The 15,121-nt window shown below is 43.9% G+C and overlaps 1 protein-coding gene across 5 annotated transcripts in view; it reads left to right on the top strand.

The window, feature by feature from the left end:
• The window catches only part of THADA (THADA armadillo repeat containing), an 828,919-nt gene that overhangs the window by 47,940 nt on the left and 765,858 nt on the right, over nucleotides 1–15,121 (top strand). For all 5 annotated transcript variants that reach the window (XR_003855359.1, XM_029593321.1, XM_029593322.1 and 2 more), the window contains exons 7-10: nucleotides 202–250; nucleotides 3,869–4,059; nucleotides 10,410–10,504; nucleotides 12,279–12,499. Coding sequence is in view for 4 of the 5 variants with exons in the window: in XM_029593321.1 (XP_029449181.1) it covers nucleotides 202–250; nucleotides 3,869–4,059; nucleotides 10,410–10,504; nucleotides 12,279–12,499 (556 nt within the window). In the remaining variant the exon portion in view is untranslated. The remainder of the gene's footprint in view (nucleotides 1–201; nucleotides 251–3,868; nucleotides 4,060–10,409; nucleotides 10,505–12,278; nucleotides 12,500–15,121) is intronic.

Genomic DNA, 15,121 nt, shown 5'->3' with positions numbered 1-15,121 from the left:
TCTGATGTCTGCTGCATTTGTGCAGAACGCACGGCCCCAGTTATGACTTCATTCAGTTCTTGTACACTGAAGGCTAATTAACCAAACTTGACTTTTCCACTATTTTCTCTTAGAAGTCATTTGTTTTATTTGTTTCAGATTTTGAAAAACTAAATATTTAAATTGCATGTAGCTTTAATAACTGTATGTACTATTTTACAGTTCTTCAGTTTCTGCAGAAGTGCCTACCCACATTTCAGGACCAAACCAGGTAAATCATCTAAATATGGAGCTAAATCTGTCCTTGTGATCACAGGCATTCACATCTCTGCATTTGCTCCTTTAGCTCTGGACTTCCTTGCAGTCCCTATCTAATGCTGCCTATGGTCTGTTCAGAGTGTTCCCTTTCACCTTCCCAATATTTAACTGATTCTGCAGATTGGAACATCCCAGCTGTAGAATAAGAATAAGCAGAAAGATCCTAGACTTCCTTCAAGAGGCGTTCCTCAAGGAAGTGGTAATGGAAACCACAAGGGAAGGAGCAGTACTGGACCGGGTGCTGAGAAATGGCCACCTGAACTCCAGTGATCATCAGGTGGCAGGTTTAATATAAGAGCCATAGCAGAGAGGGATTATACTTAAGTCAAAGTCCTGGACTTTAGGACTATCGACTATTAAAATGGGAGATGATCTTAAGGAAATGCTGGCGGAGTGGGAAGTTCTTTGTGAAACACAGCAACAAAGGGCTAATCTAAAAGGTACTATAATAAGGATCTGTTTGATAAATCCTTGGAAATAGGAGAGGTGCTGCAGGACCGGAGAAGGACAGATGTACATTTTCATAAAAGTGGTAATGGGAAGGAGATCGGAAATTATAGACTGGTCTTAGCTTGCTCTTAATGTAGTGAAGGCAAGAAAGCTCGGTTTCAGTCCTTGAGGGCTGCTAACAAGGCTTTTTTTTTTTTTTTTTTAGTTAACAAAAATGTTTGAAAATAGTATATCTGATTCGTTGTGGGCATTCTAAAAACCAGACCTGTTTGTCGCCCTTGAGCCCTGGAGTTGAGTACTCCTAGCATGAGCACATAAATTGTTTATGTTTCTTTCACTATATCACCACATGAAGGTCAGCCAGTACTAATTTGTGTGCCGAAACAGGAGGGATGGGAGTCAGGACTGCTCAGTCCTGCTTCCCTCACTATATTAGTGATGTCACATATGATAGGTTTTAAAGTTAACATGGGGGAGAGAGGGAAACCAGAGGGGGCCCCCTTAGTTTGTGGGGTCCTTTCAGAAGTACTGAGGAGGGAACCAGAGAAAGGGCTTCTTTGTTTCTTGACCTGTGAGGGCCTTTTATTTCTCTTGGAAGGATAGGGCGGGGAGCTTTGGGGATCAATACAGATAGCATCTGCTTTGTTTTGAGCCCCTAGAGGCAAATGCTGATGCATTATCTCCCACAAATCTCTGGGTTTTCTGGAGATATTGCTAGCATTAAAACCAGCCATTAATGTGGCTTGTTATATTAGCTACGTAGTGTATATTTAGTAGCGTTTTAAAATTTTGTCATGTTTAATTTATCTTGTATGACATAGCAGTGTTTGGCTCATGGGACGGCCCTGTGAGCTACTGCCAGAGGCCTCTCATTGCGGTGGCGTTCCGCCGTTGCCAAACGCTGTCGCCACCATCCCAACCAGGCCACTGGCTCCTTCCCTTAGAGACATGTGCGCATAATATGGGCTCTGTAGTGGAATCTGAGTGGCACCTCCAGATGATGTCAGCCTCCCAGCCTATATAAGCAAAGGCTCAGCAGCAGTCCCTCATCTCAGCAATGGGTCTCCTCCCTTGCAGTGTGTGTTGCTTCAAGTTCCTGTGTCCTGCGTTCCTGATTTCTGCCTTCTCAACCAGCCTTGCCTCGTCCTGCTGTCTAGTCCAGTATCTTCCGTGTTTCTTCATCTCCCCTTGGACTTACTCTCTGTATCTTGACCTCTTGACTGGACCTGACCATGATTGCCTGCCGCCTGGACCCAACCACTCTTGTCTGCTGCTTGCCCCGATCTTGGCCTGTCTCTGACTTCATTAGTCTACTGCCTGCCTTGACCCCAGCATGCCATTTAACTTCTGTTTAGCCTCCGCCCTAGAGACCTGCCTAAGACCTGGCAGCTAGAACTCAAGGGCTCAACCTGCAGGGGACGCAGCTGGTATAGGTGAAGCGCCAGTCTGTTCCACAGCATAAAGGCTCATATCCACACCACTGTTCACAAGCAGTTATAAAATGTTCCTGTACATACCCAGATCAGTCCAGACCAGTGGGTTATGACCTCCCTCCAGCAGATGGAGACAGAGAGCAAAGCTTTGAGGCACTGGTATCTCAAGTGTGCCACCTGCAGCTCATCAGTATTTCTCTGACTCCAGCAGATGGTGGTCGTGTATACCTGCAGCTCTGTGTGAGACGGATTTTTTTTGCTCCCTGAGGTGCTAGGTTCAGTGTCTGGGCCATCCCTCGGGTAGAGCCGGGCAAACGGGAGGTTGGTTACCCCTGGCGGTGCTAGCCCGTGAGGTTCCGGGTCCCCTGATAGCCAGGGGACTGGCTCCCTCAGCGACCCGAAGGCTCCCCCTCAGTGTCTGCAGTACAGGGAAGTAGCCCCTTTGGGAATTTTTTCTATAATTCTTAGCTTAGGCTTTACTTTTTTCTGTTACTAGAAGGTCACTAACTCTTTTTTCAAAAATCGGATCACCTTTTTGTGCTCTTTGGAGGTCCGAAGAAGGGTGAAAAGGCATCTATGGCATCCTTGGCCGACTGGTTTGAAAGCTCACTCGACGAGCGTGCAAGCGGCTTCTTGGGCGGAGTGTCAGTTGTTGCCTGAGGAGATTTGTAGAACCGCAGTCTGGTCTTCCCTGCATACCTTCACAAGGCATTATCGTCTGGATGTCAGGGATCCGGACCAAGCGCTTTTTGGCGAGAGTGTCTTGCGAGCGGCTCTTTTGGGTTCCCGCCCAGTGTAATGTGACTTTGGTACATCCCACTGGTCTGGACTGACCTGGGTATGTATAGGAAAGGAAAATAGGTTCTTACCTGTTAATTTTCGTTCCTGTAGTACCACAGATCAGTCCAGGATCCCGCCCGGGTGCTACTGCTGAAAGACTGAGTTACCTAACGGTTAGCTGCTGAACATAGGGAATCTATCAGAATGATTCTATAATATTTTGGTTTTTGTTAGGAACTGTGGTTCGAACCTGATTTTCAGGTATTGGGGTCATTTGTTTCGGACCCTTGAGGGAGTTTTTTCCTGTTTGCCCTTGTTTCAGGAATTAGATGGTTTTTTGTCAGTTATACTTTGCTTGGGTATCGATTAAATACTGATGAGCTGCAGGTGGCACATTTGGGATACCAGTGCCTTGAAGCTTTGCTCTCTGACTCCATCTGCTGGTGGGAGTGCATAACCCACTGGTCTGGACTGATCTGTGGTATTACAGGAACGAAAATTAGCAGGTAAGAACCAATTTTCCTTTATGTGAACGTGCTACATATAGAGGCCAGTTTTAAAATAAAATTACTTTTTTAAGCCTAGATTCCTTTAGCCTTTTAAATCTGACTGCTCCGTAATAACGTCTGACCTGTTCATCCAGTTTCCTTCAGATCTCTCCCACAGACAGAACCCAAAATGCCTGGATCACATTTTGCTTATTCCCTTTACAACTACAACACTTAGAATCCCTGTTTCTTTTTCTTTCCTGTAAATCAGGCCAGCACAGTTGAAATGTGAGGGAGGTCACAGCACACTGTGATGTTATTGAGCATTTTGAAATTTGCTCTGCCAGTGATTAGTGCCTGTTAAACAAGAAAACTAGGCATCTTGAAATGTTCACATATCCTGATTTTTTCCTTTTAAAGGAAGCTTCATGGAAATCGCATTGCCCAGACTCAGTTGATGAATGATTTATTGGTGGCTGTAAAAGTTTCAATGGTCCTGGTATCAAAAATGCAGGAGAATGTTCAAGAAATTCTTCAGAGAGATACTGAGTCTCCTATCTGGCCCAGCATGAGTGGCATGCTCCACTGCCTCACTAATGTATTAGTGGATGGTAAGTAGATAGTTTGCACAGTAAGAAAACTTCTCCAGGGAGATCTATACTCTCTTTGCTTGAAGTTTCCCAGATAGTTTCATAACTTTCCAGAAAATGTACCTCATAAAGAACAACGATGTAAAGGTAGGAAGGCTACCATCTTGGTTTCAAACAGCTCTAGGCCCTCACTATGCATTGCATGTGACACCACACTTCTCTGAATTGGAGGAGGCAAACTCCATTGTTGGGCACAATGAGAGAGCGTGCACGCTCTGGTGACTCTGGTTATTTTAGAATAGTAATTGATGCGAGCAAAAAAAATGAAATCATGGAATAGGATTAGTGTAGCTGATATTGCATAAGTTTCCTGTCACTTTTGCAAAACAAACTCCATGTCATCTTGAGATAGTATTCTAGCTGTTGTTGTTTTTTTCCAGCTGTCATTCCAGTTCAGTCAAATTTTTGTTGTCTTGAAGAATATTCTGTGATAGAAAACATTTTATGACATGGAGTTTAGCTAACAACATTATAACTTCATAAGTATGAGTCAGTTGTCAGAGCTGACCTGGGGAATTGCAGCTCCATTTTCTGAATGAAGTCTTGTGTTATACATGTATACCAATTTTCTTGAAACAAGTTCAGCCCAAGGCGGTTTGCATCAAGCAAATAGAGGAATCAAAATGCATATAAATAATACAGCAATAAAATACAATATATAATTCAGCATAAAAATAGATAGTAACATAGTAATGAAGACAAATAAAGATCAAATAGTCCATCCAGTCTGCCCAGCAAGTGGCTTATTGTAGGAACTGCCTCATTGTGCAGGTTATTTACATGTGCTCTGTTAATAGTAGTAACTGCTGTGCCATGCAGGGTCACCCCCATATGTTCCGTGAAGAGTAGTAATTACTGCTCCGTGCAGGTTACCCCCATAAGAAATATATCAATAATCTAGAACTAGGAAAAGGAGTTGAATATGATTTAAGGTGATTAGAATAGTGGTAATCAGGAAATACAATGAAAAGAGAGCTGTCATTCTGGTAACAGTAACTTTTTCTGGAGAAAATAGTTTTCTTCAGTGTAATGGAAGCATTGTAGATGTCCACTCTTTGTCTGATATGTATAGTTGACGTGAGCATCACTTTCAGGTTTGATAGTATTTACTCTTGAATTCCACAGTGCTTCCAGCTTGACAACCTGTAGTGAGACATGGAAGACATCATCTGTATAGCTAGTGGTATTGTAAAATCAGGGGTGGCCAACTCTGATCCTTGAGCGTACCTCCTAAAACATAAGAGCCAGTAAAGTGGGAGAGACCTTAGATTCATTTTTTTGAATCCTGGAGCCCTTGAGTTAGGCCAGGTTTGAAAATGTTCTATGCATGGGGTTAAGTTCCTATTTTAGAAAGAATTTGTTCAGGGAGAGCTTTCTGCAATAAATAACCTGTTTCTTGGTTTTCATGTGGTTTATTTTCTGTTCCTTATATTGTATTTAAAATCTTATATACTGCATCTTCCTAGAAAAATTCTGTTCAGAGCATTTTATATATGAACAATGATAAAATACACAACATATATGAAAAATACAGCAAAAATAAACAAAGCAAACAATACAATAAGTTTTTTCTTGAGATGCATTTTTTACTGTGTTTTAATTGCCATTGTATTTTGTTTTTACTTATATTTTAGAAATGTGTTAAGACTAATTGCATTTTATTTAATTTATTGTTATGTTTTATTCATGGAAACCATTGTGATGGCCAGTCTGAACGACGGTATATAAGAGCTTAATAAAAACTAAATACAATACAATAGGGAAACACTCACAAGCATTAAAACAAAATAAAAGAAATTCAGCATTACCCAAATGCTTTTTAAAAAAAAAAAAAATAGTTTTAAGCTGCTACCTAAAAACCTGCAAATCAGTTTCCTCCCTTAAGTTAAACTGGCAATAAATTCCATAAAGTAGGGACCACAATTGAAAATACCCTCCTACTGAGTGGACAAGTCAAAACTCAGCTTCATTGCTTTTATGCTTTTTACACTGGCAGAAAATGAAGACTGATTGAAATTCAAGTTAATGCTGTCAAATAAAGGAATCAACATCTATGATAGAATTCAAAAACATATTTAGCTGGGTAGGATGTCATATTTGTTCTGAATTTTGTGAAACAGTGTAAAAAAGTTTGTAAAACTGAAAAATGCTACTGATTTATAAAGGATATTATTACTTCTGGGGAATTCTTCACCGTTGTATGATGCAGATTTTGTGCACAATTTTCAATTTTTGCACAGAATTTGGGCATGGGTTATCAGGAGAGAGATTACAAAACAAGCTGTTGAGGCTCTTACCTATATGCCATTCTTTCTCTTTTTATCCCCCAAATCCATCTCTACTAGTCTGTAAATTACCCCCCTTCCTAACCTTGTCCTGATGCCTGCAACCACGGCCCCTGGAAAGCTTTTGTCTTTTGGCACTGTGCAGCTCTCTGTCCGTTTGAGCCATGTACTGCCCAAACTACCTCACTGGTCGCGAGAGACCACATACTGTGTACAGTGCAGAGATCTAGTAGCCATATTAGTCCTGAAGAAAACTGGAGTCTTCTGCATTGTGAAACCTTTAATTAGACCTGACTAAAAGTAACCAAAAGCTGTTATATGCAAGCTTTTGAGATCGTATAGTTCCTGAGCATCCCCCAGATCAGTCCAGATGCATGAGTTTTTCTCCCCTACCTGCAGTTGGAGACAGAGAAGAAAAGCTTTACTGAGACTGTGTTACTTAAGTTAGTGTGCCACCTGCAATCCCTTAGATTTCTTTGTCTTCAGCAGATGGTAGAGGTGCAAAACCTGCAGTCTGGAGATTGAAAAAAAAGGAAAATTATTGCTCCTGGCGTATTAGGTACCATGAAGGTGCTTTTAGTGCACAAAGCCTATTTGACTAGGAATGACTGGAGGGTAATTCTCCCATACCTACAGTGTCTTGCACCTGAGTAAGACACACAGGGTATTCCCTCTGGGAGGGGTACTCCCAGCTGTAATTGGACTGCAGATCGGTTAGAAGATTCGGGGTGGTGAGGGAGATCGCTTGTCTGGCCCAGGAGAAGTTGGAGCATGAGGGAGTCTATTCTAACATGGATGGGCTCTAGGGCCCGGCAAAGGCTTTTTCCTTCCATCTGACTGTCAAGAAGCTAGTGGTTCAGGAGTGGGATACTCCAGAATCCAGTATGAAAGTTGATAGGGCAATGATGAAGCTTTACCCACTGCCAGAGGACGCATCGGAGCACTTGCAGCTGCCTAAGATAGATGCGTCAGTCTCAGTGGTCACTAAAAGGATTAACATTTTTGTGGCACATTCAGAGGTGCTGAAGGATGCTTAAGATCGGATATTGGAGATACGTCTTAAGAAGATGTTTGAAGCCTCGGCACTGGGCATTTGTGCGGTAGTGTGTAGTAGTTTCATGGCATGGGCTTGCTTGTGTTGGGTTCAGCAGATCTAGATGAAGGGGTCGGGGACCTCTTTCCCAACCAACTGGGCGGAGCAGTTGGAGGCTGGGGTAACCTATCTTGTGGATGCCTTTTATGACTTGCTGCGCACATCCACCGGAAGATGATGTTGATGGTCTAGACTAGGCAGCTCCTGTGGTTGCGCAACTAGTCTGCTGAGTCCAAGGGGCATAAGTTACCCAAGGATAAGCCCAGAGGGAATAAGAAAAATGTCATGAGCAGGCAATACTGTCCTGGCAGGGGAGCATCGTAGCAGAAACAGGGAGTAGACAGATCGCAGTCCTTTTGAGACTCGCGTAAGTCTTCCCAGGAGAATACTAGCTCAGGAGCCAGTGGAGATAAAGTCGCACAATGAAATGAGGATGGTCCACTCCTCCCCAGAAACATAGGAGTGTGGCTGGCTCTCTTTTATGAGGAGTGGACCGCAGCTACAACAGACTAATGGGTCCTAACAGTCATAAGAGATGGCTACACCTTAGAATTTGCTCGTCCATTATGCAAAGCTTTCATGACCTCCCCTTGCGCCTCCAGCGCCAAGTGAGAAACAGTCCAGTCCACAGTGGAATGGCTTCGAAAGCTGGAGGTGATAGTTCTGGCTCCCCAAGGAGAGCAGGGCCACGAGCAGTACTCATTCTATTTTGTGATGCCAAAGAAAGAGGGGATTTATCAACTTATTTTGAACCTAAAGAAGGTGAATGTGGCTTTACGGTTTCCTTGTTTCTGGATGGAGAATCTTCACTCTGTGATAGTGGCAGTCTGCAAAAGGGAATTCCAGATTTCTTTCAATCTTACAGAAGCTTATCTTCATATTCCCATCTGGATGGAATATCAGAAATTTCTGAGATTCGCAGTGTTGGGAGAGCATTTTCATTTCCGAACAGTAACTTTAGGAATAGTGACAGTCCTGTGTACATTCACCAAAGTAATGGTAGTGGTGGCTACCACTCTTTGGAGAGAGGTCAACTTGGTGCATCTGTATCTGGATGACTGTTTCATTTGAGCAAAGTCAAAGGAGCTGTGTCAGCGCTCAGCTCAACAGGTTATACGAAAGTTGCAGACTCTGGACTGGGTGGTGAATCTGTCAAAGTGCAAGTTGCTCCCCAACCAGTCTCTAGAGTACCTGGGGGCGCACTTTGACACCATTCTAGGAAAGGTGTTTCTTATGGAAGAGAGAATGTTGAAATTGCAGATGGAGGTCCTAAGGTCCGACTATCCATACTCAGTCTGGGATTATTTGCAGGTCCTGGGTTCTGTGGCGTTTACTCTAGATCTAGTTCCCTGGGTGTTCGTCCATATATGGTCTCTCCAGAAGTTCTGCTGTGCAGCTGGAACCCTCAGTCTGAGGATTTTCAGCTCCACCTACCCTTGAAGGGGGAATCCAGGTCTAGTATCTACTGGTGGCTTTCTTGGACCAATCTGTAGCTGGGCAGGGAGTTAGAGATTCCAAATTGAGTGGTAGTGATCACCGATGCTAGCCTGACAGGATGGGGAGCCATCTGTCAGGAGCAGATGGTGCAAGGCTGGTGGTCAGCGGAGGAAGCTTCATGGCTGTTGCAACTGTCGCGGCCCGATGGCTTCACTCCGCCTACCTTTCTTTTTCTGCGACGCCTCCTGCTCCCTGTGGACATCTGGCCGCCGCGGCGTCTGCCCGCCATCCTCTCCGGCATCCCCGGACCGGCTTGGGCGCTGCCTCCCGCCATGCTCCTCAGGTACCTTAGGGCGTGCGCGCTGCGCGGCACTCATTCTTATTTCCTCTATGGCGCGAACCTCAGGGACATCCCCCTGTGATGACGTCACGCTGCCCGGATATTTAAGCCTGTTGTTTATTGCTAGCCTTTGAGTTAGCAAGGGATTTCCTACAGATGGGATTCGCTCTCCGTACCCAGCTACTCTGCCTCCAACTTTTATTTGGACTCTTTGCTTTTACCGAGGTACCCGCTCCTCGGGGGCCTCTTTGCTTCTTTCAGGTTGCTATCAGGAATCGGTACTCGCTCCTCGAGGGCCCATGTTCCCTGACTCGCTGCCTGTGTCCATCTCCTCTTCTACTTGGAAGAATTCGCTACAGACGCCATCTGTGAGTACAACTACCATCTACTCCTCAGAGCTGTTTCCCTGGAACCAAGTACTTGCTCCTCGAGGGCCTGTCTCCGTTCCAGCACCAGTGCCATCTTCCAAGAGAACTGCTGTGTGAGTACTTGCCAACGAGTCTCTGTGCCCAGGGTTCTGGTACTCGCTCCTCGACGGCCAGCTCTCCCTATCTTGGGGCTTCTCCATACTTCACCGGCAAATCAAAGGCTTCCTCCCCTCTTCCTACTCCCACTGGCAGGTAGAAGGGAGGAAGCTTCCGACTGGCCTGCGTGAGGGCAGGCAAGAATGAAGAAGGCTTTCCATTGGGTAGTGGGGGTAGAAAAAAAGGAGTCTTCTATTGACCCTCGGGGGCTGGAAAAAGGGAGAAGGAAAGTACAACGGGGCAGTGGGACACCGGGAGACGCAACACACATGCCGGTGTTTGGCGACACACTGGTGTGTCGCGACACACCTGTTGAGAAGTGCTGGTCTAGAGGGTTCAGCTTTGGGACTGTGCTGTTTCCCCTGCTTGTTTGGTAGTGGGTATGTTGTTAGAGTTCAGGAGTATCGTGACTCTGGTACAGTGAAATACCGAAGAACTGCAGGTAGCACACTGACTTAAGTAACACAGTCTCTGTTACACTTTTCTTCTTTGTCTCTATCTGCTGGTAAGGGCGAAAAAAGTATGCATCTGGACTGATCTGTGGGACTACAGGAATGAAAATTAGCAGATAATCAGTTTTCTTATCCTTGTTATCAGATGTACATTGAAAATGTGTTTTCTGTATTACCTAGAGAGGCTTCTGCAGAACATTCAGTGTACTTCAGGATTGGCTGTCATGCTCTATACTAAGATAATGTTAAAGCCAGCAGAAAAGCTTCCATGTTTGGTAAGTAGTGTTTTTTACATTAGAATTAAAACATGTTTATTCAAAGATGTTCATGTTTTAATGCTAAGAGCTAATCATTGTTACAGTTTTTCTTTGTTTTCTCTTAACCAGTTGTGTTGTTTGTCTTGTATTTTATTGTCCTGTTCAATATGTTTTGAAAAGAGGCATTGTTTTCCATCATCCTTTAGATATGAATATTTTTAGTCTGTATTATACTGATGTATATTTAGGAGCATGGGCCATGATATACTTATTAATGTACAATACATATTGAGCACACTGGGTCAGAGTAAGTGTGTCTTTATGGATTAGCAGTATATTAAGCATCTGCCTGTAAAAAGCAGGGAGAAAAGTTAACAGAGGTAAGAAAGAGAAATATTGTGGTGCTGATGGTGTATCCAATTGGAGAGCGGGCGAGTGCCCGCTCAGGCCACTCTCCTGCGTGCGCGATTCAGGGGGGAAGAATATTCTAATGAGGGCCTGCGGTAAAAAGAGGCGCTAGGGACACTAGCGCATCCCTAGCGCCTCTTTTTTGACAGGAGCGCCGGTTATCAGCGAGTTTGACACCTGACGCTCAATTTTGCCGGTGTCTGTTCTCAAACCCGCTGACAGCCACGGGTTTGGAAAACGGATGCCGACATAATTGAGCGTCCGTCTTCTGACCCGCGGGCTGCGGGCCGTTTTTAAATTATTATTACTTTTTTTTGTTTGATTTTTTTTTTTTTTTTTTTTTTTTTTTGGGGCTTCCGACTTAATATCGCTATGATATTAAGTCGGAGGGTGTACAGAAAAGCAGTTTTTTCTGCTTTTTTGTACACTTTCCCGGAGCCGGCAAAAATTAATGCCAGCTTTTGGGCAGGCATTAATTTTTGAAAGTAAAATGTGCGGCTTTGCTGCACATTTTGCTTTCTGGATCACTCGGGAATAACTAATAGGGCCATCAACATGCATTTGCATGTTGCGGGCACTATTAATTTCGGGGGGGTTGGACGCGCGTTTTTGATACGCTATTACCTCTTACTGTATAAGGGGTAAAGCTAGCGCGTCCAAACGCGGGCTAACAGTGCACGCCACCGGAGCGTCTTTATGGATTAGCAGTAAATTAAGCAGTAAATTTACTTCTAATCCAGTGTGCTCAATATGTATTGTACACCGGAGAGCACTGTACTGTATCGGCCCAATTGTGTTGGCAGAGGAGCGAGGGCCCCACTGCTGGCTGGACAGTTACGCTGTTAGCTTATGCTTCCAGTGTGGCTGCCCATTGCTACACTGGATTTGCCCAGGATCACATCATTCTGCAATCCCAGGCCTAGACATGAGGCCGAGTTGAGGTACTGGGTGGGTGGGAGAGGGTAGGAAGGGGTTGAGAAGCCTGTATTTATTTTATTATTTTCATGGAGGGAGGGGGAGTGGGTGTAGGCCAGTAGAAATAATTTCATTGATTTCCATTTGGAGGGGGGTTGTCTAGTTGTGTTTTTACAAGATTAATTGTGGTAGTGATGGGTGAGAATTAGGCTGTGGTTGAGTTTTTTGTTACTTATGGGAGCGCCAGTTAACTAGATATCTTTTGAAAATATTTGGTTGTGGCAGGTTGTCACACACATTCAAAATCTGGCCAGTTAAGTTTAAAGTTGGCCGGATTACTTTAATCAAGAATATTCAGTAGGTCGTATATCTCACTGAATATCCGGGACAAGTTATCTGGCTAATTGTATCCTGACTTATTGAATATTGGACCCATGCTTTCTATACTGACAACATTTTATGCTTTCAGGTTAGTGACCTCCTCCTTCGTCCAGCAGAATGTGTGAATGCACCAGACTGGTTTGTGAGGAGCTGTGGGAACCTTTGTGCGGAAGTGCCCTCTGATTCCGTCGTCCTTTCCTTGTGTCAAGGAGCCCTGGCCATGTTAGAATGGAGAAATGGAAACATGGGTCAGAATGGAGAAAAATTGCTTTTAGATATTTTAATGGTTTTATTAACCCTTAGCTCTCGGTAAATCATTTTTCCTTCCTTTTGATTTTTGTTCATAGTTTCACAGTAACTTGTAGCAAAGTAACACTTGAAAAGCTGTGTGTTTAGTCCAGTAGAATTTGCCTCCTCTGCCTGCCTTAATCCTAAACCTTTCGGGGTACAAGGGAGTTCTCATACTGTTATTTAATCAAGGACGGGGTTTTGTGGCAGTGGGTTTAAGCTTTCATGTTTTATAGGAGAAGAGGTTTAGGTCTGGGAAGGAAGAGGCTGGTTATTAATGCATGTCTTTGTTTCTAGTGCTTTTTAATGCTCATTTTTCATATTTTCATAAGGTATTTATATTTTCTTGTATATTTTTTGTTGGAAGTGAGTTTTTTTTAAACTTTTTCCTGCTCTTATGAGAGAGACTGGGATTGATATGTTAGGCAAGGATATAATTTATGAGTTATGTTTTGATAACTGTATTGTATATATAATTCAATATTGCTTTTTACATTGTTTTAAGCTGCTTTGAGTCCTTTCTGGAAAAAGACAGGATATAAAATAAAAGTAAAAAATACGTTAAGTTCATACAGGAAGCAACAAAGATGAATCTACCAAGACAATAAAATAAGTGTATGTTAACCATAGAGTGCATTCTTAAGACAAATGTAAATCATTTTTCAAGGAATAAAAGGGGCACCTAGGGATAACAAAGCCATAGCAGAAAGACTAATTGAATTCTTTGTTTCGGTCTTCACTGAGAAGAAGATGTAAGAGATATACCCATGCCAGAAATGATATTCAAAGGTGATGATTCAGCAGAACTGAATCAAATCTCAGTGAACCTGGAAGATGTAATAGGGCAAATTGACAAACCAAAGAGTAGCAAATCACCTGCTTTACAACCCAGAGTACTGAAAGAACTAAAAAATGACATAAAGACTGGAGGGTTGCCATTGTAACACCAATTTTTAAAAAGGGATACATGTGTGATTCAGGAAACTACAGACCAGTGAGTCTGATGTCCATGCCAGGCAAAGTAGGAGAAACTATCATAAAGAACAAAATTACTGAACATATAGATAAGCACAGTTTAATTGGGATAAAGCCAACCCGGATTTAGCCAAAGGAAGGCTTGCCTCACCAATTAGCTACCTTTTTTTGAGGTTGTAAATAAACATGTGGATAAAGGTGAGCCAGTTGGTATAGTGTATCTGGATTTCCAGAAAGCATTTGACAAAAGCCCTCATGAGAGACTTCTTAGAAAATTAAAAAGTCCTGGGATAGGAGGCATTGTCCTGTTGTGGATTGAGAACTGGTTTCAAAGACAGAAAGCAGAGAGTAGGGCTAAACGGTAAATTTTCCCATTGGAGAAAGGTGAATAGTGGAGTGTGTCCCAGGGATTTGTTCTAGGACCACTGCTTTTCAATAGATTTATAAACAACCTGAAAATGGAAACAGTGAGTGAGGTGATCAAATTTGCCAATGACACAAAATTATTCAAAGTTGTTAAATCACATGAGGATTGTGAGAAATTGCAAAAAGACCTTGTAAAACTGGGAGGTTGGGCAGGGAAACGGCAAACTAAATTTTAATATGGACATCAGCAAAATGATGCACTTAGGGAAGAGTAACCCAAATTATGGCTACACAATAGAAAGTTCCACATTCTCTGTACGTACCCGGATCAGTCCAGACCTATATCAGGACAGAGCCTACCCTGCATCCCTTCAGTATTTGTCTGTCTCCAACAGATGCTGGCAGCTCACCCTGCGGTTCCCTTCCTTCTTAGCTTGCCTTTGCCCTGCGGGGTTCTTTCTTTCGTGGCAAGCTCAAGCAAGTATTTGATTGTATTTACCTCACAGTAAAAAAAAAAAAATTAATAAGGAATTTAGCTGGTTCCTCTGTGTTTAGGGAGACAGATCTGTCTCCCTCGCTCTTGGGGGGCCTAGGGGGGCGTGCCCCTTGAATTATTTCAGCCTAGGCTCTCTTCCCAGGGACCTGTATAGCTTGGGGCGATACTGGTGGTCCAGCCACTCCCCCTGATTAACTGCCTTGCCCCGGGACGTTTAATTCCTCGGGTGCCCTGACAGGAACTTTTCATTCCCCTGCTTTAAAAAAAAAAAAGTTGACCGCAATTTAAAGCTTATACGTTGAAGGCAGTAGTGTTTTTGCAGTCTTGTTCTGTCAGTATCGGGAGCGTGCAGGGTTCGATCGCCTGCACTTGCTCCCCGGGGGAAATCAGCTCAGCTGATTGCTGACTCATGGCAGCTCCTTCTGTTTAGTGATGCCGCGTTCTAACCTTTGTTTAGCCTTCGGGGAGCCGGCCTCCCGGCTCTCCCACGATCGGCTGTGTTCCGGATGCCTGCCGGGTGGGGAGGGCCCATCCACGGCAGTGCCTAAGTCGGCGTCCCGGGGGCGCGCTTCCCACCGCATGGCCAGGCCATTCCCGACTTGGCAAACCACGGGAACGGCGGCCATCTTGGGGATTAGTGCAGCTGCCGATTCAGGGCTGCAGGAGGTAGAGGAGTCAGATTTGCAGGTATCTCCTCCCGATTTAAGTCCTGTGCGTTCTCAGGAAGAGTTCCGCTCCCCCACTCCCCTCCTCCTTACCCTCCCCCCCAGGAAAATCCACCTAGCCACATTTTTCATCAGATTTTG

The sequence above is a fragment of the Rhinatrema bivittatum genome, chromosome 3 (genome assembly GCF_901001135.1).
Source record: "Rhinatrema bivittatum chromosome 3, aRhiBiv1.1, whole genome shotgun sequence".
NCBI lineage: Eukaryota > Metazoa > Chordata > Amphibia > Gymnophiona > Rhinatrematidae > Rhinatrema > Rhinatrema bivittatum.
This window is presented reverse-complemented; position numbering and strand designations above follow the sequence as displayed.